The following is a 26,310-nucleotide window of genomic DNA, read 5'->3' on the forward strand; positions in this document are numbered from 1 at the left end:
AAACAGCAGGAGGCAGCACGTAGCCATCTATACACAGCAGGAGGCCGCACGCGCCATCTATACACAGCAGGAGGCCGCACGCGCCATCTATACACAGCGGGAAGCTGCACGTACCCTTCTATACACAGCAGGAGGCCGCATGTAGCCATCTATAAACAGCAGGAGGCAGCACGTAGCCATCTATACACAGCGGGAGGCCGCACGGCGCCATCTATACACAGCGGGAGGCCGCACGTAGCCATCTATACACAGCAGGAGGCCGCACGTAGCCATCTATACACAGCGGGAGGCCGCACGTAGCCATCTATATACAGCAGGAGGCCGCACGTAGCCATCTATACACAGCAGGAGGCAGCACGTAGCCATCTATACACAGCAGGAGGCCGCACGTAGTTGTCTATACACAGCGGGAGGCCGCACGTAGCCATCTATACACAGCAGGAGGCCGCACGTAGCCATCTATACACAGCAGGAGGCAGCACGTAGCCGTCCATACACAGCAGGAGGCCGCACGTAGTTGTCTATACACAGCGGGAGGCCGCACGTAGCCATCTATACACAGCAGGAGGCCACACGTAGCCATCTATACACATCAGGGGGCCGCACGGGGCCATCTATACACAGTAGTAGGCCGCACGGCGCCATCTATACACAGCAGGAGGCCGCACGTAGCCATCTATACACAGCAGGAGGCCGCACGGCGCCATCTATACACAGCAGGAGGCCACATGGTGCCATCTATACACAGTGGGAGGCCGCACGCAGTCACACACACACACACAAACATATACATACATGCATAAACACATTTGAAACACAAAAATACATATACACAGACATCACACAATGATATCTGCCTGCACACACACACACACACACACTCAATCACTCACACACACACTCACTCACCATCCCCTGGCTCGGCTCCCGTCGTCCAGCTCCTCTCTGGTGGTAAGTAGCAGTGTAGGGCGCGCACTGCGTGACGTCACACTAGCAGACACGGCCGCGCACAGGGCCATGTCTCCTAGCAGTGACACGGCCGGGCCAGCACACAGGGAAGTTAACATGTGCAGTGCTGCCCCGGCTGAAGAAGAAGTAGCGGCCGTGCGCCGCTGCTGGGGGAGCGGTCTGGGGCCCCCCCCCCACCACTGTCTGCCGGTATGTGCCGCACATATTATAATGAGGGCAATCTGGCCATGGACCGCCGGGCCCTGTGGAGCCCCGGGCGGTAGCCCAGATTGCCCTCATTATAATCCGCCTATGATCATGATATCCCTTTTACTTCTGCCTCTTCTCACTCAGGGTCACCCTTTAGTTGCAGCACTGCTCACTTAGTACTCCAAACTTTTTCTCCCTAACTAGCAGGAAACCAGTCACTTTCCCTAACACTAACACAGGGAAGTTAACAGGTGCAGTGCTGCCCCGGCTGAAGAAGAAGTAGCGGCCGTGCGCCGCGGCTGGGGGAGCGGTCTGGGGCCCCCCCCCCACCACTGTCTGCCGGTATGTGCCGCACATATTATAATGAGGGCAATCTGGCCATGGACCGCCAGGCCCTGTGGAGCCCCGGGCGGTAGCCCAGATTGCCCTCATTATAATCCGCCTATGATCATGATATCCCTTTTATTTCTGCCTCTTCTCACTCAGGGTCACCCTTTAGTTGCAGCACTGCTCACTTAGTACTCCAAACTTTTTCTCCCTAACTAGCAGGAAACCAGTCACTTTCCCTAACACTAACTCCTCCCACTGTGGGCTAGTCCCAAACATTAACTCCTAACTTACCTTATCGTCAACTATCTACATCCCTATACATTACACTACCTATCTTACATTATAATACCTTACGTTATACGAACAATACTTATCACATACTGTACATTACAGTTCACATGACAATATATACAAAAGACAGAAGACATTATTCACATTAAAATACAACACATCAAGTGATTGGGTTCTTCAGGGGTAGAAACGTGTCAGCACAGTCCACCACCCTTACATACTCTTCTTTTACCATACCTTAGTATACAGGTTGAGTCCAACAGCGGTGGCGAGAGCAGTTCCAGTGGCCGTCACGTAGGCAACTCCAATCTGGCTGCAAGTTCAAAACAGCACATTTTCATACAAGGCATAATACGCATTTGAATACATGAGTATAGATACTATATTTTTATCAAAATTGTCTGACACCAATGTCTACTGGGTCAGCATAAAAATGCCTGATACCCATCTCTCCTTCAATCTATACACTGTGTTCCAAATTATTATGCAAATAATATTTTCTCAGATTTTCCAAAATTACCTATATGAATTGCAGTCATTGTCATTTTCCAGTCAAATAACTATTAGAGTACAATTGAAAGGTTTTTGTACAAACTGCCTATGATAACAGTATATTTAAACTGCACTCAAAATGCATGTTCCAAGTTCCAAGAAATTATTTCTTCTAAAAAGTAGTGTTTTTCAAAAAGAGAACTGCCATCAGATTCATGCTACCCGAACCACAGACAAGAATCAGGTACTGGCTGCATTACTCCAGCTATGTAAGCCTTTCAATTAAACGCTGCAATGTAAAAAAAAGTTAGTGATATATAAAATTATGAAAAAAAAGCACTAAAGTATTAAACAAGAGGAAATTTTCTAATGTTACATTACCTTTAGATCAGTTTATGGTTAGCATGCAATATTATGGCTTTAAGTTCATCACTAGTGATGAGCGAACGTGCTTGGATAAGGGGTTAACCGAGCATGCTCGGGTGCTAACTGAATATCTTCGGTGTGCTCGTATATTATGTTCGAGTCCCTGCGTCTGCATGATTTGCGGCTGTTGGACAGCCTCAACACATGCAGGGATTAAATGAATAAAACGAATCATGAAAAATACAAATTGCATAATAATTATGAGCACAGTGTAGGTTTTGGGAGTCATGGCATTTGCCACCACTTCTGACACTTTTGTTTAAGTAAACACTTGTGTTACCCATTACCTATTTTTGCGCATGCACACTTCACACACTTAATTTGGCTTTGTTCACACAGGGCGTTTTTGGTGCGTTTTTTTCTGCAGCAAAACCTGTTCTCTTGGCAGAAAAGAGGGTCAAAAACACAGGTTTTGGTGCGTTTTTCAGGATCCCAAAGTCTAGCTTTGCTTCTGACGCGCCCCCTGGGCCAGCGCTGTTTGGGGGACACCCGGAGCCGGATCAGATGGGGGTTGTAGTCTCCGAGTGGCGGTGACCCGGTCCGTGCCCAGGGTGTCAAGCTCAGTGTGTGGCAGTCCTACAGATGTTGCTGGATGTTCTTTAGTGTCGACTACGCCACCCGTTGATTTGCGGTCACTACGGCCGCCGCTGCAGCAGGGTCCGCTGAGGCTGGTGGTGTGTGTGCAGCTCAGGTAGTATAACCCCCAACGGGAGGGGTATAGCCTCAGGGGGTCAGTTGTAGAGGGTGGTGGTTGTGGTGGTGCAGTGAGAGTGGTAATAAGACTCCGAGTCGGGCTGTGCAGTTCAGGGTTTTACTTACTGCTTTTGTGTTGGTCACTCCGGCCTTGAGTGACCACCCGAGCCGTGCTGCGTCCACCAGGTCCTGGACTCTGCCAACCCCCAGGTGATTCTGGAGCGTGGTCCTGAGCTCCCTTTCTGACTTGTCCTTCTCTCTGGCCTTCCCCACCAGGGATCCACCTAAGTCCGGCTCCCTCGGGCCTCTTGTTGGTAAAACCCTTGTCTCTGGGTTCCCTGACCCTATTCTTGGTTTGCCTTCCGGGTGGATTTAGTGGGTGGTCGTGGCAGATCCTGCCCACGACCTCCGGTCTCTGGCTAAGGATTAGGGCCCTCCACCAGCTTGGGATCCGGTACCCTTGTGCCAACTCTTCAGCCTCTGGTCTAATTTTGGGCTCTTGGAGTTCCCTCTTCTCCCCCTCTGGGTCCTTCTTTCTCCTCTCTCTCTCTCTTGGCCTTGGAGCTGGCTGAGCTGCTCTGCTGCTCTGACTCAACTCTGACAGACTGACCCTGATCTAAGATGGTTCCCACCTTATATACTCCCTCTATGTGTGAGCTCAGGTGACCAGCACCCAATGAGCTCCTAGCATTACCCAGACTGCTCCCCCTATCTGCCCCTACACTACTGGGATGTTCCACCCCCCTCCCACTCCAGCCAGGGACAGACACTGTCGTACCTGCACATTTCTCTAGTGGGAGTACCATTGGTCTGTCCCTCGGAAATGGGATGTATGTAGTGCATGCAGCCTACTGAGCTCAGTTCCACACTCCATCCTTACCCGGGAGTGGAATACCACACCTCTGGCTTGAGGCGTAATACCCCTGTAGCAGCCGAATCCTCAGGGTGCTACATTCCCCCCTGGTAAATCACAGCACGTCCTCGGGCTGTAAGATACAAAAACATCCAAATCATACAATTTTTTTTCATAAACATAAACATATAAAACATCACATAAAACTTTTCATAAAAACTCTTCATAAACAACGTCCTTGTAAACACTCTTGCTCCTCCGGCCACGGTGCAACTTGTGACCGGGAAAAGCGCGACAGTCTCTTTAAGAAAAACAACAGTTTACTATAAAACCGGTAGGGGGCGCCTTAAGAAGCGCAACTATATACAAGGGGAATATGGCCGCTCTCAGTCCTCGGCCAGGTAATGGGAATAGGGACACACGGGTTAACAGTTCACTCTTGTCCCAACGGGGACTTATTTAAAGCAGCAACAGTTCACTGTACCCCGATGGGTAACTATTTACAGTCTCCTTACCGTACTTTAACGACGGCGTCCTCCTGCTCCTTCTTTGGATTTAGACCCGTCCGGGTCCTCCTGCTCCTCCTCACACCGCAGCTCCTCCTCCGTCAGGCGATGTACATGGAGGGCGTAGGGTCCTTTGGCACACTTGTGCCGGGTGAAGATGACCTCGTCCCCTACGTACAGGTCACGACCTCTGTGTCCCTCCGGCAGATGGCTTTCTACGTCTCTGCGTGTGACAAAGACGTCGCCGGGGGTATGATGGTCTTTTATGAAGCCTCACCCATGCTGCAGGTTGAATTTAATCACAGTCCCGGTGGTACGGGGACCATGAGCTGCACGGGGGTTCCTCCTGGTCCGGCTCTTCTGCTCCGCGCTCCTTATCTGTGCTTGCTGTTCCCGGACCCGCCTCTCTCTCCGCTCCTTCTCGAAGACCTCGAGCTGCTGGCGGCAGCACTCTGCACGCTCCGCTGCGGCCGCCCGAGTCTACTGAGTGAACCCCATGAGGTCTCCTCCGGTGGGGTCCCACTCAAACTGTGCCTCCTCTAGCGGGGGCTGGGTCCTCCTGACGGGCTTCGGAACCGGAATCAGGGGTTCTCCTAGGGGTCTTTCTTTCCGGAGTCGGGGATGGTGAAACTCCGGTGGCCATATGAAGGGCTGCCCATCCGGGCACGTATGCTGGGCGAACAGGTCCTCACCCAGGTGCGGTACTTTAGGTGTTATGGGCGCTGTGGTGGTAGCGGCGCCCGGGTTGACCAGGCCTTGCGACCAGGCTTGGGGCACGCTAAAGGAAAAGGGCACCGTAAGAACGGCGGCGCCCGTGGTTACTCGGCCCTGCGACCAGGCTGGTGGCTCCGCGGAGGTAGGGGGCGCTGTTGGAATGGCGGCGCCCGGGTGTACTAGGCCTTGCGACCAGGCCGATGGTATTTCCTGCTTTGCCGCGCTCAGGGTCGAAGCGCGTTACGTCACAGGGGTCGCGGACGCGGTTTCCGGTTGAGGCCTAGTCTGCGGCGGTGACGATGCAGCGACGGGCACGGCAGGGGGAATTTCGGGCTCTGCGACGGGGAGCTGGGGCAGGCACGCGGTTTCCCGGCTCGGGGTAGAGACGTCCCCTTTACCTGCCTCCATTCGTTCAGCTCCCTTCTCGGCGCCGTCTCCGGCCTTGAGTCCTCCTGCACCATCCTCAGAGGCGGTCTGTCTCCTCGTCTCGGGTGGCGTGCTCCGCTGACGGGTTTCGGTCCGCTGGGCCATCTCTCGGCTCCACTCCGCCAACGTCTCTCGCTGCACCCGGGCCATCCTCCGTGCGAGGCCCTCCAGCGCAGTCTGTGCACACTCCCGGTCTCGGGGGAGCTGTGCCAGGACCTCCACTAGGCCTAGTGGGGTTGTTGCTTGCAGCAGGCTCCTGACCACTGGGTCGGTGCTGCCTGACTCTCCCTCCATCTCCGGGTAGGCTTTCTCTGGACTCCTCTCTAGACTTCTTGTCTCCGGGTGCGCTCTCTCCAGACTGCTCCAGGCGACACCCATCTTTGCTCTCTTGTTCTGTCTCCGCCCACATTGAGGGTGGTCCCGGGGCAACTTAGTGATTGTCAGTTCCAGGGGCAGTTCTCTCACGCTGATGGACACTTCCAGCATCACAGTCTCTGTTGGTGGGCGTGGTTTCCGCTTTTGGCACCATTCTTCGACCTGGCCCACGATGGGAGGTGACCTCTTGCCACCCTCTGGCACGCCCATAATGGCGTCCGCTCTTCCAAGGCGGGAAATCTTTGGAAATGGCGGGAATCGTCTCCCAGTGGCGGGAAACTCCATGGATGGCGGGAAAAAGCTGCAAATGGCGGACAACCGGCGGGAAACGACCTGTGATGGGGTCCGTTGGCGGGGACCCTCCGGAACCGGCGGGAGACTTCTTTTTGAGGTAACGGTGAACTTTTCTTCAGGCACGCAGTACCCGGTTGTCGCGGGCACGTAATCCTGCCGACTACGCCAAAGTTGACGCGCCCCCTGGGCCAGCGCTGTTTGGGGGACACCCGGAGCCGGATCAGATGGGGGTTGTAGTCTCCGAGTGGCGGTGACCCGGTCCGTGCCCAGGGTGTCAAGCTCAGTGTGTGGCAGTCCTACAGATGTTGCTGGATGTTCTTTAGTGTCGACTACGCCACCCGTTGATTTGCGGTCACTACGGCCGCCGCTGCAGCAGGGTCCGCTGAGGCTGGTGGTGTGTGTGCAGCTCAGGTAGTATAACCCCCAACGGGAGGGGTATAGCCTCAGGGGGTCAGTTGTAGAGGGTGGTGGTTGTGGTGGTGCAGTGAGAGTGGTAATAAGACTCCGAGTCGGGCTGTGCAGTTCAGGGTTTTACTTACTGCTTTTGTGTTGGTCACTCCGGCCTTGAGTGACCACCCGAGCCGTGCTGCGTCCACCAGGTCCTGGACTCGGCCAACCCCCAGGTGATTCTGGAGCGTGGTCCTGAGCTCCCTTTCTGACTTGTCCTTCTCTCTGGCCTTCCCCACCAGGGATCCACCTAAGTCCGGCTCCCTCGGGCCTCTTGTTGGTAAAACCCTTGTCTCTGGGTTCCCTGACCCTATTCTTGGTTTGCCTTCCGGGTGGATTTAGTGGGTGGTCGTGGCAGATCCTGCCCATGACCTCCGGTCTCTGGCTAAGGATTAGGGCCCTCCACCAGCTTGGGATCCGGTACCCTTGTGCCAACTCTTCACCCTCTGGTCTAATTTTGGGTTCTTGGAGTTCCCTCTTCTCCCCCTCTGGGTCCTTCTTTCTCCTCTCTCTCTCTCTTGGCCTTGGAGCTGGCTGAGCTGCTCTGCTTCTCTGACTCAACTCTGACAGACTGACCCTGATCTAAGATGGTTCCCACCTTATATACTCCCTCTATGTGTGAGCTCAGGTGACCAGCACCCAATGAGCTCCTAGCATTACCCAGACTGCTCCCCCTATCTGCCCCTACACTACTGGGATGTTCCACCCCCCTCCCACTCCAGCCAGGGACAGACACTGTCGTACCTGCACATTTCTCTAGTGGGAGTACCATTGGTCTGTCCCTCGGAAATGGGATGTATGTAGTGCATGCAGCCTACTGAGCTCAGTTCCACACTCCATCCTTACCCGGGAGTGGAATACCACACCTCTGGCTTGAGGCGTAATACCCCTGTAGCAGCCGAATCCTCAGGGTGCTACACTTCCACCACAGAAGCATTAACATAGGTCACCAGTGCAAGACATATGTGAAACCATATTAACCAGAATTACAAATGTAACAGTGGGGAGAGGTGAATTGTTCAGAAATACACTGTGTTCCAAATTATTATGCAAATAATATTTTCTCAGATTTTCCCAAATTACCTTTATGAATTGCAGTCATTGTAATTTTCCAGTCAAATAACTATTAGAGTACAATTGAAAGGTTTTTGTAGAAACTGCCTATGATAACAGTATATTTTTAAAAAAATAAAAAACTCAAACTGTACTCAAAATGCATGTTCCAAATTATTATGCACAGCACACAGTTTTCAACCTTTTCATTTTAATAAAGAACAAAAAAATGGTCATTTTTGAAATTATAAGCATTAGCAGGTTATTAGAAACTGAAATCAAACAGTTTTCAACTCAAAACTTTATTCTAGGTGATGTTACATTTGCACATAGGACCCCTTGTTCGAAAGGAGCTTCTGAACTCTCTCGTCCATTGAATTTGTCAGGTTTTGGATGGTTTCTGCTTTAATTGTTTTGCATGAGGACAGAATACCCTCCCAGAGCTGTTGCTTAGATGTGAACTGCCTCCCGCCATCATAGACACTCCTTTTCATGATGCTCCAGAGGTTCTCAATGGGGTTGAGGTCAGGGGAGCATGGGTGCCACACCATAAGTTTGTCCCCTTTTATGCCCACAGCAGCCAGAGATGCAGATGTGTTATGTGCAGCATGAGATGAGGCATTATCATGCATGAAATGATCTCGATGGTCCAGATGGATGGAGTGGAGGATGGCTGGTTGATGGACACCCCATGCAAACACGGCTATGGTGCCAACAAGGAGGAGGTGGAGTAATGTTTTGGGCGGGAATCATGGGCAGAGAGATTGTCGGCCCCTTTAGGATCCCTGAAGGGGTAAAGATGAACTCCATAATGTATGTTGAGTTTCTCAAGCAGCACTTCCTTCCATGGTTCAAGAAGAAGAACCGTGTATTCCGCAGCAAGATCATTTTCATGCTTGATAATGCCCCGTCTCATGCTGCACATAACACATCTGCATCTCTGGCTGATATGGGCATAAAAGGGGACAAACTTATGGTGTGGCACCCATGCTCCCCTGACCTCAACCCCATTGAGAACCTCTGGAGCATCATCAAAAGGAGTGTCTATGATGGCGGGAGGCAGTTCACATCTAAGCAACAGCTCTGGGAAGGTATTCTGTCCTCATGCAAAACTATTGAAGCAGAAACCATCCAAAACCTGACAAATTCAATGAATGAGAGAGTTCAGAAGCTCCTTTCGAACAAGCAGTCCTATGTGCAAATGTAACATCACCTAGAATAAAGTTTTGAGTTGAAAACTGTTTGATTTCAGTTTGTAATAACCTGCTAATGCTTATAAATTTCAAAAATGACCATTTTTTTGTTCTTTATTAAAATGAAAAGGTTGAAAACTCTGCTGTGCATAATAATTTGGAACATGCATTTTGAGTGCAGTTTGAGTGTTTTATTTTTTTAAAAATATACTGTTATCATAGGCAGTTTGTACAAAAACCTTTCAATTGTACTCTAATAGTTATTTGACTGGAAAATTACAATGACTGCAAATCATATAGGTAATTTGGGAAAATCTGAGAAAATATTATTTGCATAATAATTTGGAACACAGTGTAGTTTACCTAAGACATTGGCAGAGCATTGAGTTTGTAGGACAATGTTTACTTTACACTTTGGTCTGCCATTGAGTTGCTCAGGCTATGTTCAATTTCACACCTTGGTCGGCCACAGGTATTGTTCAAACTCACACCTTGGTCAGCCAATGTACTAATCCAAACTCCCATCTCAGGTGACCAAGACAAGATGGTAAACTTGGGAAAAATCACAAGAATGAATGTGTTTCACATACTGCTGCACTTGCTTTTTTTCATTAAAAACGAAGCAAAACCTGATACCTGCATTTTCTGCTGCATTTTTGCACTTACCCATTGCTTTCAATGGGTAAAAAACGCTGTAAAAATGCTGAAAGAAGTGACATGCTCTCTTGTGCAAAAAAAAATGCAAAGTACAAAATACTGAAAACAAAAACACAAAATCTGTGTGCATGAGATTTCTGAAATTTCATAGACTTAGCTGGTACTGGAAAACGCAGCTGAAAATTTACATTAAAAAAAAAACAAAACAAAAAAAAAGCTGAAAAAATGCCTAGTGTGAACATAGCCAAAAATAAATATCTTATTGCAGCAATGTTTTATCAATTGTTTTATATTATGGTAGCAGACATTTAGCCATCTAGCCTCATTATGAGAAGTGATACTGCACCGCCCTGACTAAACCTTTCAACTTGTAAAGGCAAGAATTTTAAAATAGCTAACAATATTCCATGACGTTTTATGCTCAATCTGTTTTTTAAGCATATTTTACAAAAGCATGAATCAAAAGCATTCCAAACTTAGTATAATGATATAGGCATGCAATGATATACCTGCAGACAACCTCCGATCCTCACAAGATCTCCTTCTCTACTCCCCTCTTATCTCCTCTTCTCACAATCGCATACAAGATTTCTCCCGTGCTTCCCCCCTACTCTAGAACTCTCTACCCCAACATATCTGACTCTCGCCTACCGTGGAAACCTTCAAAAGGAACCTGAAGACCCACCTCTTCCGACAAGCCTACAACCTGCAGTAACCCTCGCTCCACCATACCGCTGCACAACCAGCTCTACCCTCACCTACTGTATCCTCACCCATCCCTTGTAGATTGTGAGCCCTCGCGGGCAGGGTCCTCTGTCCACCATTTTTGTTCAAATTATTGTACTTGTTGTTTGGGCTATGTATACCCCTTTTAAACATGTAAAGCGCCATGGAATTAATGGCGCTATAATAATAATAAATAATAATATTAATAATAGGCAAGATATATTAGCCGCACAGGGCCTTTTTTAGAATTCTGAAGATATATGAAGAGTAATATAAAATAAACTAATTAACATTAACAAATTATGCTGTGAAGGAAACACCCAATAGGGTCCTGCACATCAGTGCTTCAAAAAAGAAAAAAAGAACGAAAAGTCAGAAACAAGATAGGGGATGGAAAGTGGGAGGGAGGTAAAATATAAGGGACTATAGGTTAAGGGAGGAGAGACAGAGCATCAATAGGGACTCATAGCACCAACCAATATTTTATGGAAATCTCATAAATCCTGAAACAAAATCCAGACTCTCCAGATCTTCCTAAATGTGTCTAAATTACCAGGACTTGCAGCCATCAGTTCCTTCATTCAACATATGTCAAACATTTCAGTATATCATTAATTCATGGAGGGAATCTGAGATGAACGTCAATGTTTTAGGATCACTGAACGAGCCTTCCATGATGTCTTACATCTTCATTGGTGTTATACACCTGGCGAAGGGGGATGGTTCATTCCTGAAACGCGTTGTATTCGTTTTGCACCTTCAATAAACGAATTCAATGCACGAGAGATACAGAAATTCTATGGAATTATGTGTCGACCTCACACAACCTCTAGTTTTCATCCTTGTACTATTACAGACCTTTGGAGCATATTTTCTTAAAACTGCATTGTGGTGCTTTTGTTATTCCTCCTAGAAATGTTGAATAAAAGAACAACTGGACACAACTATTCCCCTTGAGAAAAGGTGTTCCCTATGACGTCTGACAGATAGATAGTATCATGCTGTATAGGGACACATTGCCCGACCTTTCCAGGAGGAATAACTGAGTAAGCGCACAAAACACAATTGTAAAAAAAAAAAGAAAAAAACAAAATAAAAGATACTGTAGAAATGTCAGAGGTATCAGACACCTTAATAATTCATAATTCATAGCCAGAGGGTGAATGATATAAAGGGGGTGTGATGGAATAAATTGTATTTTGTGCTATAAGCTAAGTGTATAAGTTTTTCTCCTCTCAGTAATAAGTTGAAGAAAATAATCTTTACATGTCAGACAATAGGAAATTCATATGGTTGATATTTTAGCAGTCACAGTACATTGTAAGTACATTTATAAGATTTTTTTTTTTTAAACTTATGAGGACAACATGCGAGGAGGTGACAGTACATGGGTCCTCCAATAAGACAAGCTGCTAGGGCCCGCAGTGGTCTGCTGTAATTTTTGGGCACCCTGTGTATAATTTTCCTTCAGTGCTACCAAAAAGTAGAAATTCAGCATTACAAAGCTCCAATTGAATGTAATCATCTATCTAAAGGCATGAATGTGTTGTGTCTTGTGTAATAGATGGGGGTCTTAAATTGAGAACCTCTTATCCCATTATTAACTCAGACTTCAATAGCAGAGTGTTTAAGATGCGTCTTACAGTCCAGACACCGCCTCGCTACCTGTTTAGATGGCATGTTTTACACATATGACGTACTGACCATTTCATACTTGCACCTAATAAAAAAATGGCTGCTCTTTTTAAAAGAACCTAAAAAATACCGTCCAAGATAGAGAAGTAGAGTGGATGAGAACTTACCCAGGAGTGATGGGAGAGGCTGCGTTTCGGTTGGTGTAGTTTACAAGTGCATTAAAAGACTGGTTAACCCACTGCCAAAACACAACTGCAGGAACCGTCCTGTACAACAAGAGAGGTATAAATACATACAACTAATAGTAATTAATGAATAGGAGTAAATACTATACAGGGGGAACATAAACGTGCATCCATTGGATGTTCATACGACATGTCAAATTTGTTAGCATTTTTAAAGCGTTTTCACCCTTTCAAAATGAATATGGGAAAAAATTATGTAAAAAAGCCATAAACATTTGCAGATTTTAGGCTGCGATTTTCCTGACACAACTCTGTTTTAGTGTAGAAAAATGTGGTGGAAATACTCAACGTGTGCACATACTGTTAGGTTGGGTACTCACGGTGTGACTTAAACCACAGCCACATGCAGTAACCAAAAAGTGCCGCCTGTGTGGTAGGTGCGTGTAAGGTTTTTGTTTTGTTTTGGGATTGCTTACATGCAGTGGATAGGTGTGCGAGTGTGTATATAAAAATATATCTCCTGGTCATATGATGCACAGGTGAAGGACTCATCACAGCTACAGTCCAGATATCGGGGCGGTATCTGGTAACAAGTCGTAAACCTGTATGTCTACCATATGGATCTAGGAGTAAACAATGAAGTTTCCTATGGAAGTAAAGCAAGCAGAGATCTAAAAACATTAATGGGATTGTCCAGTGAAAACCAAAGGATTGGTGATAACTTATTGATCGGAGGGGTCTGACTCAATCAATGGAATGGGGCCGATAAAGAATGAATGCAGCGATGTTCCAGCGGTCAATAAGTTATAACTTATTCCATGGATTAGTGACAACTTGTTTTCACAGGACAATCCCTTTAACTATATTGCAAAACTGTAAGACCTTTGTCTACTAAAACTGGAATACCACTTTAATATACAAGAGTATGGCTTTTAACACTGTAGATATATGAGATTTTCAGACTTTGAGGAATTGGCGTGCACAATGGTTGTGCACTCCGGATTAAATTGTAAACTAAAGTGTTGATCTTTTAGGCAGATTTAATTTGAAGTATTCCAGATTTTAATGCGGACTATAATTTCTCCATTGTGGTCAACGGAGAACATCCATAACTACTCCGCAGCATGTAAGCGACAGAATGGACATGCTGCAAGTTGCAAAAGCCGCTCTGCAACTACTAGTCCCATGTGGGGTTTTTTTGCACAACATCTGAACTAGTAAAATGACAATAAAAGTCCATAGCATTTTCGTTGTCCGGGGTCCGCTGCAAGACCGCCACGCCTGAAAATACCCAAATTCACCAGCGGCTGGGTGGGGCCTCATTCTGGAAAGCTGGAGAACATTTGGTGCAAACTGTATGCAGTTCTTTACATAGATATCGTGCAAAGGCTCCTAATGATTTCATGTTTTCACTTGCTATACATATAAAAATGGAAGATAAAGTAGGACCACATTCTGCAGTATAAGACCAATATTCCCACTATGGCCAAATTTATGTCAGGAAATCATCCAATGTTTTTATACTGTTTGAGGAGGAATGTCACAGAAACACAAGGATCACATAATTACTGTGAAGATCTAATCTACCAGCCATGACAGATGTAGTCAGGTCACCACAGGCAGCAAGGTGCTGCTTGTTTGCAATGCTGCAGCACCGAGCACCTGGGTTCAAATATATATATATATATATATATATATATATATATATATATATATATATATATATATATATATATATATATGTATGCCTGTTAGTACATTGATAAAACTTTCTGAATTTTTATTGAGGTATTTGTATATATATATCTAAATAATCATGTATCAATGCAAAGTCAATTATAACAGAGACTCGGGTAAAAAGGCATGTGAATCACAAACAATACTAGAGCATGGCAAGTATATAATTCAATCCATAATCAGGAACAGACCGATTAGACTGGCATACTGACAGGCACGGTTGGTATGCAGACAGGTGGGTACTGGCAGGCATGGCTAGTATACAGACAGGTGGGTACTGGCAGGCACGGCTGGTATACAGACAGGTGGGTACTGGCAGGCACGGCTGGTATACAGACAAGTGGATACTGGTAGGTAGGAAAGCAGGCAGGATAGGGACCAGTACAGGGAACAGAGATACAGGAACAGAGCCATAGGTGCGGCAGACAAGCAGAACAGAGCAAAACCCGCAAGTGCGGTAGACAAGCAGAGCAGAGCAAAACCCGCAGGTGCGGTAAACAAGCAGAGCAGAGCAAAACCCGCAGGTGCGGTAGACAAGCAGAGCAGAGCAAAACCCGCAGGTGCAGTAGACAAGCAGAGCAGAGCAAAACCCGCAGGTGCGGTAGACAAGCAGAGCAGATACACACAAGGTACTTACAATGAAGTAGCGAGTGGACACTAAACTCACAAACAGAAGTACAGAGACAACGAGTTGGAGTTAGGTGCAGGTTCAGACACAGCAGGAAAAGGGAAGATACAAACATACAGACAAACAAGTAAAGGGCTAGGACACTGTTCAGACAGGAACTGAACCAGGAACAAGATACAGGAGCGAGCCTGGGAACTCAGCCCCCAGGGTGGCGGAAACAGACTAGAAGTCACAGATACAGGAAACAGGCCTGGGTACTCAGCCCCCAGGGTGGCGGAAACAAACAAGATACAAGACAGGACCTGGCAACTCAGTTGCACAGAACACACTGAAAGAAACTGTTGCTCGGGCCCCTCCTACTGGGTGGAGGGGGTTTAAGTATCCAGTGACTCACAACAATAGGCTTGGGACGCATTAGGAGTGCGCACACAGTAACTATAAGAATCAGGCAGTAACCACCCCGCCGCCCTAAGCAATCAGACAAGAGACATGCACACAGCAGGTACTGGAGCAAAGTGTGCAGCCTGGACTGATAGGTAAGATGGCGGTCTTGCATCGTGGGAGGTGGTAAGCCATGCCAGCACGCCACCAGGGATGTTACAGTACCCCCCCCCCTTTACGCCCCCTCTTCTTCAAGCCTGCAAGGATTTTCTGCAGAGAATTTGGAGGCCGATCCTGCTCTTCAAGAAGATTACCTCTTCTGTCCACTAGAGGGAAAGAAACTGGTCTCACCATCTTGGTGACTAGGATGCTTCCTCCCATCGAGCCATCCTCAACAACAGATGAAGTGAGTGAAGTACCAGGAACAGGACACAGGAAAGTCTCTCTCCATTTGTTAATATCGGCTAGCACCCCAAAGGATTCATTGGACAACTGGAGAGCCTCCATCCGGTTGGAGTGGAGTAGAGACTCGGCGGTAACCACCGCCTTGACGTACACTTTGCCAAGCTTACTGGATGAAGTGGGCGAAGTACCAGGTACAGGGTGCAGAAAAGTCTCTCTCCATTTGTTATCAGGTAGCACCCCGGAGGATTCAGGAGACAACTGGAGGTCATCCGCCTGGTTGGAGGGGTGCAGAGACTTGGAGGTAGCCACCGCCTTGATGGACTTATTGCCAGATTTATTAGAGATGGAGGATCCTTGCTTAGGGACCAACTTCAGTCTGGTTTCTGAGATGACATGTCTGTGAGGCGGGGCGGTACCTGAAGCCAGATCATTGGTACAATCGTCGAGCCTGTGTGGGGACAATGCCTCCGCTTCCCTTCCTTCGGAGACTTCAGCGCAAAGCGAGTAGGCGACTAGCAGATCTGGTGAAGAAGAAGAAGACACTACTGACTGTCCTGAAGATATGGGGACTGGACACCCCTTGTACCTCAGCAGTCCCCCAGGAAACACCATGCAGGATATCCAGACCCGAGAGGGCACTAGATCTCTCGGCTCTGGACGACCTGTGGGTAAACCAGACAGCACCTGGAATGTGAACTTCTTCATGTGTAATGCTCCAATCTGGAGCTTAATTTGTACAGACATATTTTGACTGATTCTAAGTAGGGCTTGTCCTTCTGCTGACAATGCCCAAACCGGATTCTGGAGTTGTCGGACGGGAATCAGACACCGACTCTTCAAGGCTTTACGCCCGAAACTTCCGGTTAATCTGAGGCCTTCACTTGCCACGGAGACAGTCATGGTCATCTGTGGAGAGGAAACACGAACGCCAAGGGCAGCCTCTCCTACAGGCCTAATGTCTTGGGATTCTCCAACCTTCGCTGGACAGAGACCGTCAGGGTGTCCCAAACAACCGCAGCGGGACCGCAATCCGATTTTGTGACTGAGTTCCAGCCTCTGCTTTGCCTGACAAACATGGTCATCCTTCATGGATTCTGTGCGGGTAGCTGCCTCTACAGGCTGGGGAACAAGAGGTCTTTGGGAGGACAGAACCTGGCGTGACGGTTTACCTCTACGCCTTGCACGTCTGGACTGCCTCTTGAGGTTGGGAAGAGAAGTATTCTGTGGAGCATTGTCATCCTGTGTGGATTCTGTGTGGGCAGCAGTCTCTTCAGGCTGGAGATCTAGTGGGCTACCTACATGCATCACCCATTGGGACTGCTCCAGGATATTGGGAAAGGAAGCTTTAGCAGAAGCCTCGGGTTTAGGGTCATCGAAGACCATTAGAAAGGCCACCAGGAAGGCCTGCAGGTCAGAGACGATAGGATCCCATGATTCCCATAGGGGGGTGATCCAATTCAAGGCATCACCCGCTAAGTAGCGCATCATAAATGCTACTTTAACCCGATCAGTGGGAAAATAGTGAGCATAGAATTTGAAATGCAGCATATATTGCTCCACAAACACACGGCTTTGTTTTGGATCCCCATAGTACCGTAGTTGACCCGCAGGAACGAGTGCTGATAGCTCCATTTGGGCAGGTGCGTAAATCGCCTGGACCTCAGCTTGAGAAAAAAATTTTCCTTGGTGCACGTATTCGCCAGACAAGAATATAAATGTTTCCGAGAGCGAAGGGCCGTGGGGCTCAACGGGGACCATGGCCTGAGCAAACTGTTAAGCACAAGTCCGGACTGACTTACGTGAGCGTGGTTAGTGATCCCACTGGACCATGAACCGAGGAGTTCCTGGAGGGGCGTGACTAAGTATCAACTCGGTCCGACCAAGGTTGCACGGCGGCTCAGTCAACTCCATGAACCAGGGAGGAACCGGGCAGAGGGACCAGGTGCTACTCCAGGTCAGACCCTGGTCACAGCTGTTGACCCACACCGGGGAATGCAGGAACAGGCCGATTAGGCTGGCATACTGACAGGTGGGTACTGGCAGGCACGGCTGGTATGCAGACAAGTGGATACTGGCAGGTAGGAATGCAGACAGGATAGGGACCAGTACAGACTGGGATACAGGAACAGAGCCGCAGGTGCGGCAGACAAGCAGAGCAGAGCAAAACCCGCAGGTGCGGTAGACAAGCAGAGCAGAGCAAAACCCGCAGGTGCGGTAGACAAGCAGAGCAGAGCAAAACCCGAAGGTGCGGTAGACAAGCAGAACAGAGCAAAACCCGCAAGTGCGGTAGACAAGCAGAGCAGAGCAAAACCCGCAAGTGCGGTAGACAAGCAGAGCAGAGCAAAACCCGTAGGTGCGGTAGACAAGCAGAGCAGAGCAAAACCCGCAAGTGCGGTAGACAAGCAGAGCAGAGCAAAACCCGCAGGTGCGGTAGACAAGCAGAGCAGAGCAAAACCCGCAGGTGCGGTAGACAAGCAGAGCAGAGCAAAACCCGCAGGTGCGGTAGACAAGCAAAGCAGAGCAAAACCCGCAGGTGCGGTAGACAAGCAAAGCAGAGCAAAACCCGCAAGTGCGGTAGACAAGCAAAGCAGAGCAAAACCCGCAGGTGCGGTAGACAAGCAGCCTGGGAACTCAGGGTGGCGGAAACAGACTAGAAGTCACAGATACAGGTAACGGGCCTGGGTATACAGCCCCCAGGGTGGCGGAAACAAACAAGATACAGGACAGGACCTGGCAACTCAGTTGCACAGAACACACTGAAAGAAAGTGTTCCTCAGGCCCCTCCTACTGGGTGGAGGGGGTTTAAGTATCCAGTGACTCACAACAATAGGCTTGGGACGCATTAGGAGTGCGCACACAGTAACTATAAGAATCAGGCAGTAACCGCGCCGCCGCCCTAAGCAATCAGACAAGAGACATGCACACAGCAGGTACTGGAGCAAAGTGTGCAGCCTGGACTGAAAGGTAAGATGGCGGTCTTGCATGGTGGGAGGTGGTAAGCCATGTTAGTACGCCGCCAGGGATGTTACAGTAAGTTTATATTGAGTTTGTAGTCCCTGTGATTTCAGCATACAGTGGCACAAAAATAACTCTGCATCCATACGAACAGCCTAAGAGAACGCTTACCCATTCCTACCCCATGTGTGGTCCCACGCTGACGGCTCCAATGCGCGTTTTGCATTGGCTTCCTCAGGGTGCTATCAACCACATATATAGTTGGTAGCAGTACAGATATTCTCTCTGCAGCCTATCAGACACCGGTTGATGAGGATTATATAAGCATTTGCACTTTATGCAATTATGGATTGAACTATATACTCTTCCTGCCCTAGTATTGTTTGTGATTCACATGCCTTTTTTACCTGAGTCTCTGTTCTAATTGACTTTGCATTGATACATGATTATTTAGAGTTATATATACAGTACAGACCAAAAGTTTGGACACACCTTCTCATTTAAAGATTTTTCTGTATTTTCATGACTATGAAAATTGTACATTCACACTGAAGGCATCAAAACTATGAATTAACACATGTGGAATTATATACTTAACAAAAAAGTGTGAAACAACTGAAAATATGTCTTATATTCTAGGTTCTTCAAAGTAGCCACCTTTTGCTTTGATGACTGCTTTGCACACTCTTGGCATTCTCTTGATGGGCTTCAAGAGGTAGTTACCGGAAATGGTTTTCACTTCACAGATGTGCCTTTCAGGTTTAAGAAGTGGGATTTCTTGCCTTATAAATGGGGTTGGGACCATCAGTTGTGTTGTGCAGAAGTCTGGTGGATACACAGCTGATAGTCCTACTGAATAGACTGTTAGAATTTGTATTATGGAAAGAAAAAAGCAGCTAAGTAAAGAAAAATGAGTGGCCATCAAGACTTTAAGAAATGAAGGTCAGTCAGTCCGAAAACTTGGGAAAACTTTGAATATGTCCCCAAGTGCAGTTGCAAAAACCATCAAGCACTACAAAGAAACTGGCTCACATGAGGACCGCCCCAGGAAAGGAAGACCAAGAGTCACCTCTGCTTCTGAGGATAAGTTTATCCGAGTCACCAGCCTCAGAAATCGCAGGTTAACAGCAGCTCAGATTAGAGACCAGGTCAATGCCACACAGAGTTCTAGCAGCAGACACATCTCTTCAACAACTGTTAAGAGGAGACTTTGTGCAGCAGGCCTTCATGGTAAAATAGCTGCTAGGAAACCACTGCTAAGGACAGGCAACAAGCAGAAGAGACTTGTTTGGGCTAAAGAACACAAGGAATGGACATTAGACCAGTGGAAATCTGTGCTTTGGTCTGATGAGTCCAAATTTGAGATCTTTGGTTCCAACCATCGTGTCTTTGTGCGACGCAGAAAAGGTGAACGGATGGACTCTACATGCCTGGTTCCCACCATGAAGCACGGAGGAGGAGGTGTGATGGTGTGGGGGTGCTTTGCTGGTGACACTGTTGGGGATTTATTCAAAATTGAAGGCATACTGAACCAGCATGGCTACCACAGCATCTTGCAGTGGCATGCTATTCCATCCGGTTTGCGTTTAGTTGGACCATCATTTATTTTTCAACAGGACAATGACCCCAAACACACCTCCAGGCTGTGTAAGGGCTATTTGACCAAGAAGGAGAGTGATGGGGTGCTACGCCAGATGACCTGGCCTCCACAGTCACCAGACATGAACCCAATTGAGATGGTTTGGGGTGAGCTGGACCTCAGAGTGAAGGCAAAAGGGCCAACAAGTGCTAAGCATCTCTGGGAACTCCTTCAAGATTGTTGGAAGACCATTTCCAGTGACTACCTCTTGAAGCTGATCAAGAGAATGCCAAGAGTGTGCAAAGCAGTCATCAAAGCAAAAGGAGGCTACTTTGAAGAACCTAGAATATAAGACATATTTTCAGTTGTTTCACACTTTTTTGTTAAGTATATAATTCCACATGTGTTAATTCATAGTTTTGATGCCTTCAGTGTGAATGTACAATTTTCATAGTCATGAAAATACAGAAAATCTTTAAATGAGAAGGTGTGTCCAAACTTTTGGTCTGTACTGTATATCTTTGAATATGGTTTCTGTTTTGAAGATATTGTTTCATCTGGAAACACTTCGCAGTAATTGGAGTGAACAAGCTTCATTTGTTAGAAACGTCTCACAGTAAAGCTGTATTGGTTACCCATAGCAACCAATCAGACTTTGGATTTCGCCTCGCAAACTGCTCTGAAAAAAATTAAAGCAGAGCTCTGATTGGTTGTTATGGGTAACAAAGCTGGTGTTGCACTTAGACAGTTTATATAAATGAGGCCCAATAGGTCGGATTAGGTTTAGATTAGAGACAGAATCTGAAGTGAAGGATGACCATCTACTATATAATCGGCTTATCTCGTCTGTCTGTCCGTCCAGGAAATCCCGCGTCGCTGATTGGTCTGGCCGCGGCCAATCAGCGACGCGGGATTTCAGAACAAGATGGCGGCCGTTAGCGGCTCATCTGCCGCACGGAGGTCAGCGGCGATGCAGCCGGGAGATGACCGGCTCTGTGGATTGGTTGCGGCCGTGACCAATCAGCGATATTGGCGCGAAATTTAAAACACTGCTTCTCTGACTGGTTGCGGCCGGCTGCGACCAATCAGCGACAGGCGCAGCCCGGCCACGAATTGGCGCCGGATTTGAAACACGCAGGCCACCGTCGGGAGATCAGTGGCGACGCAGCCGGGAGATGATCGGTGCTAGCCGGTCACCTCCCAGCTGCTCGCAGCAGAAGTACTCCGACGGGCAGCCTAGGCGGCGCCGCTCCTCCCTTCACACTTGCCGTCGGGAGATCAGCGGCCCTAGCCGCTGATCTACCGACAGTAGCTGCATGGAGGTCAGCGGCGATGCAGCCGGGAGATGACCGGCGCTAGCCGGTCATCTCCCGGCTGCTTGCAGCGGAAGTACCCGCACAGGCAGCGCCGCTCCCCGGTCCTCACTAACACGGTTCGCTGATTGGTCGCGGCCGCCAGCGATATTGGCACCAAATTTAAACACCGCTCTGCTGATTGGTCACGGCCGCGACCAATCAACGATATTGGTGCGAAATTTAAAACACTGTTTCTCTGATTGGTTGCGGCCGGCTGCGACCAATCAGCGACTGGCGCAGCCCGGCCGCGAATTGGCGCCAGATTTGAAACACGCAGGCCACCGTCGGGAGATCAGCGGCGACGCAGCCGGGAGATGACCGGTGCTAGCTGGTCATCTCCCGGCTGCTCGCAGCAGAAGTACCCCGACCGGAGGCCTCGCTCCCCGGTCCACCCTGCACACTTGCTGTGTCGGGAGAACACCGCGCACAGGCAGCATGTGACACCCGGCTGCAGCTGGCTCTTGCTTCCACTTACATCACGACTATTTGCGGCTGCAGCCAGGGGTCTCCTGTTCCGCGTACAATGGTGAATGACGGGCTGTGGGCGGGGTTATCCCCCATCCCGTCACACCCGGCATTCACCGCACGAGCATTCATTGACAGAGCGCGCGGTGGATGCTGGGTGTGACACGATGGGGGATAACCCCGCACACAGCCCGTCATTCACCATTGTACGCGGAACAGGAGACCCCTGGCTGCAGCCGCAAATAGTCGTGATGTAAGCGGAAGCAAGAGCCGGCTGCAGCCGGGGGAATTACGTGCTGGCTGTGCGTGGTCAGCGATGTTGTCACAAGCAGTATTGACAACATGACGTAATTAGAAAATTCATTAGGGGCCCCGGGTGATACATTGGGGGTTAATTTAAAGTAGTGCACAACCCATTTAAACACTGCTTCGCTGATTAGTCGCGCCCGGTCGGCCGCATACATATTCTAGAATACCCGATGCGTTAGAATCGGGCCACCATCTAGTCTCTGTATAAAGCTGCAGGTTATATAAGGAACCGGAAATAAATAAGGCCAGAAATACAGAAGCATTATACAAACTTTGGGCCACTCTGTGACAGCAGCTTTTAAGTGAGCGATCCTGCCTAATTGGGGGGCCATTTCCCCCTCTTCACCACCGCGTTGTGCTGAAGGCCCCATCACCGCCATGTTGGTACTCCTGTGGAGTTCGGCCATAGGATGAATAAAACATTTTGCTCTAAATGTATTTCTCTCTCAGCTCTGATGAGGGATGAATGGGATCATGAAGACAGTATAAACCATACGTCCTCTCTGATACATTATTGACCGAATGTGTGCAATCCTGATGAAAATCTACACAGAAACAAGAGTAATCAGCAGTATTTCCACTGACATAGTTAAAATATTACACAATCATGTTAAAGTCAACCACATTAGTAACAGTCAGATTACTACCAGACAATGCGGGCAATGATTAACAGATCCGTGAGAAGAGAGCTGCAGACAGACATCTGATAAACAGCTGGGTATACACCGAGAAGTCACACAGTATAGTATAATCCCATAACCCACCCCATTAGGGCAACACATAGGACACATATTGATTTACTGAATAAATTAGATAGCGCTACAAGTGGGTTTACAAGCAGATCATTAATATGTTCATTTTTGGTGACCTAAAAGGACTATATTAGGCAAATGCTTAATATTGGAATCTCCATTAAAGAGGTTGTCCACTACTTTATCAATGATGACCTATCCTTAGGATAGGTCATCAACGTCTAATCGGCCGGGGTCCGACACCTGGCACCACCGCCAATCAGCTTTTCCGCTGGCCGGAAATGCTCAACTGCGGAGTTGCTCCGTCTTCTGATAGTGGCCGTGAATGGGTACTGCACATAAGCCTTCCATTGATTTGAATAGGAGGCGGATGTCCAGTACCCGGCTGAGACCATTATCAGAAGACGGAGCAGCTCCGCATCTGAGCATTTCCAGCTTATGACGACAACACAGAGAGCAGTTGATCGGCGGGGAAGCAGGGTGTCAGACCCCGACTGATCAGACATTGATGACCTAGTCTAAGGAAGGTCATCAATGATAAAGTAGTGGACAACCTCTTTAAGGTTCCTATAAGCAGACAATTGGCTGAACCTTCCCATTTCAGAGAGATCAGTAGACTAAGGCCTCTGTCATAAGTCCGTGTTTAAAACTGTACGTGAAACAATGGTCCTGGCTGTTTTGGAATAGTGTGCAATCAGTGTTTTTCATGGATGGATAAATAAAACTACAAATACGGACAGTACATAGATGGCACATGGGCCAAATTTTCTTTTTTGCGCTTTCTTTCATTTTCTCTTCTCCTCTTCCAATAGCCATAAAACTTTTTTTTTATTACATGGGCATTTAAATGGCGCATCTGCACTTGCTCCCAATGGCCCTCTCACAAAGCAATAGAGCAGTGCTGATGATTTGTCATGGCAGCCGGGGGACCTGCCGATGGTCCACTTCACTCCCATTTTACTCCTTCTATGAAGCTGCTGGACTTCATAGGAGAACATCATATTCTTTGTGCAGAACTACTATAATGCTTTATACTATGTAGAACAAGCAATCAAATAATTGCAGGCTCAAGTACCATAAAGAGACTAAAAAATAAAGTGAAAAAAAAAAAAAAGTGTTTAACGATATAAAAAGAAAAATAAATAAAAATCTATATATAAAAATTTGTATATATAAAAAATAAGCATATTTGGTATTGTTGCATCAGTCCACCAATTAAAATATAATATTAATTAACCCATACCGTGAACGCAATAAAGACGAATAAAATGTCGTAAAAAAAAAAAAAAAAAAAAAAAAGTTATGGGTCGCAAAAAAATGGTACAAATTACAACTTTCAATATTTTTTCACCCTTTAAATGACTTATTGGCATTTCATCTTTACCGCACAATTAACACCGTAAATATAAAACCCAAAAAACAATGTCAGAATTGCATTTCTTTTTCGCTGCACTTTTCTGTTTTCTATTATATTATATGATCAAATGAATGGTGTCATTTAAGACTACAACTTGTCGCCGGAAAAATAGCAAAATTGGCTATTGGAAGGAGGGGAAGAAAAAGCGAGAGCACAAAAACAAACATTGGTCAAGGCGGGAAGGGATTAATAGTATATTTGTGTAAGTTTCCTGTCCTAAATAATACATTTTATTAAATGTAAAAAATCATTAATAATTCAGATAAAAGATTAATTGCCACTGATATTGAAACAACCTAGATTCTCTGGCTAATTACAACAAATAGTAAAATAACATATCCCACATTTTACCACTGAATTTCTATAATTACTTCTTCAACCTTGTACGATTCTGCTGCTGAAGCCCTATAGTCAAGAGTAAAAAGCCAACATTTTTTTTACTGAGGTCAAACCAGACATTTCTATACACACTGCTCAAAAAAATGAAGGGAACACTCAAATAACACATCCTAGATCTGAATGAATGAAATATTCTCATTGAATACTTTGTTCTGTACAAAGTTGAATGTGCTGACAACAAAATCACACAAAAATCATCAATGGAAATCAAATATATTAACCAATGGAGGCCTGGATTTGGAGTCACCCCCAAAATTAAAGTGGAAAAACACACTACAGGCTGATCCAACTTTGATGTAATGTCCTTAAAACAAGTCAAAATGAGGCTCAGTATTGTGTGTGGCTTCCACGTGCCTGTATGACCTCCCTACAACACCTGGGCATGCTACTGATGAGGTTGCGGATGGTCTCCTGTGGGATCTCCTCCAGGATGGCACATCGATGCGAGCTGTGGCAAGAAGGTTTGCTGTGTCTGTCAGCGTGGTGTCCAGAGGCTGGAGGCTCTACCAGGAGACAGGCCAGTACACCAGGAGATGTGGAGGGGGCCGTAGGAGAGCAACAGCCCAGAAGCAGGACCGCTACCTCCACCTTTTGCAAGGAGGAACAGGAGGAGCACTGCCAGAGCCCTGCAAAATGACCTCCAGCAGGCCACAAATGTGCATGTGTCTGCACAAACGGTTAGAAACCGACTCCATGAGGGTGGTATGAGGGCCCGACGTCCACAGATGGGGGTTGTGCTCACAGCCCAACACCGTGCAGGACGCTTGGCATTTGTCACAGAACACCAGGATTGGGAAAGTCGCCACTGGCGCCCTGTGCTCTTCACAGATGAAAGCAGGTTCACACTGAGCACATGTGACAGACGTGACAGAGTCTGGAGACGCCGTGGAGAGCGATCTACTGCCTGCAACTTCCTTCAGCATGACTTGTTTGGCAGAGGGTCAGAGGTAGCCTGACTGCCATAAGGTACCGAGATGAGATCCTCAGACCCCTTGTCAGACCATATGCTGGTGCGGTTGGCCCTGGGTTCCTCCTAATGCAGGACAATGCCAGACCTCATGTGGCTGGAGTGTGTCAGCCGTTCCTGCAAGATGAAGGCATTGAAGCTATGGACTGGCCCGCCCGATCCCCAGACCTGAATCCGATTGAGCACATCTGGGACATCATGTCTCGCTCCATCCACCAACGTCACGTTGCACCACAGACTGTCCAGGAGTTGGCGGATGCTTTAGTCCAGGTCTGGGAGGAGATCCCACAGGAGACCATCCGCAACCTCATCAGGAGCATGCCCAGGCATTGTAGGGAGGTCATACAGGCACGTGGAGGCCACACACAATACTCAGCCTCATTATGACTTGTTTTAAGGACATTACATCAAAGTTGGATCAGCCTGTAGTGTTTTTCCACTTTAATTTTGGGGGTGACTCCAAATCCAGGCCTCCATTGGTTAATAAATGTGATTTCTATTGATGAT

General features: G+C 47.6%; 1 protein-coding gene across 1 annotated transcript in view; it reads right to left on the reverse strand.

Annotated features, from left to right (window-relative positions):
- Nucleotides 1-26,310, reverse strand: part of SFXN2 (sideroflexin 2) — a 91,057-nt gene that overhangs the window by 38,693 nt on the left and 26,054 nt on the right. Inside the window, exons 4-5 of the mRNA XM_073685322.1 lie at nucleotides 12,437-12,535; nucleotides 2,017-2,092 (exon numbers count right to left, since the gene is read on the reverse strand). Coding sequence (XP_073541423.1) covers nucleotides 2,017-2,092; nucleotides 12,437-12,535 — 175 coding nt within the window. The remainder of the gene's footprint in view (nucleotides 1-2,016; nucleotides 2,093-12,436; nucleotides 12,536-26,310) is intronic.

The sequence above is a fragment of the Phyllobates terribilis genome, unplaced genomic scaffold, assembly GCF_046119375.1.
Source record: "Phyllobates terribilis strain yellow unplaced genomic scaffold, ASM4611937v1 Scaffold_5__5_contigs__length_657084704, whole genome shotgun sequence".
NCBI classification, from domain to species: Eukaryota; Metazoa; Chordata; class Amphibia; order Anura; family Dendrobatidae; genus Phyllobates; species Phyllobates terribilis.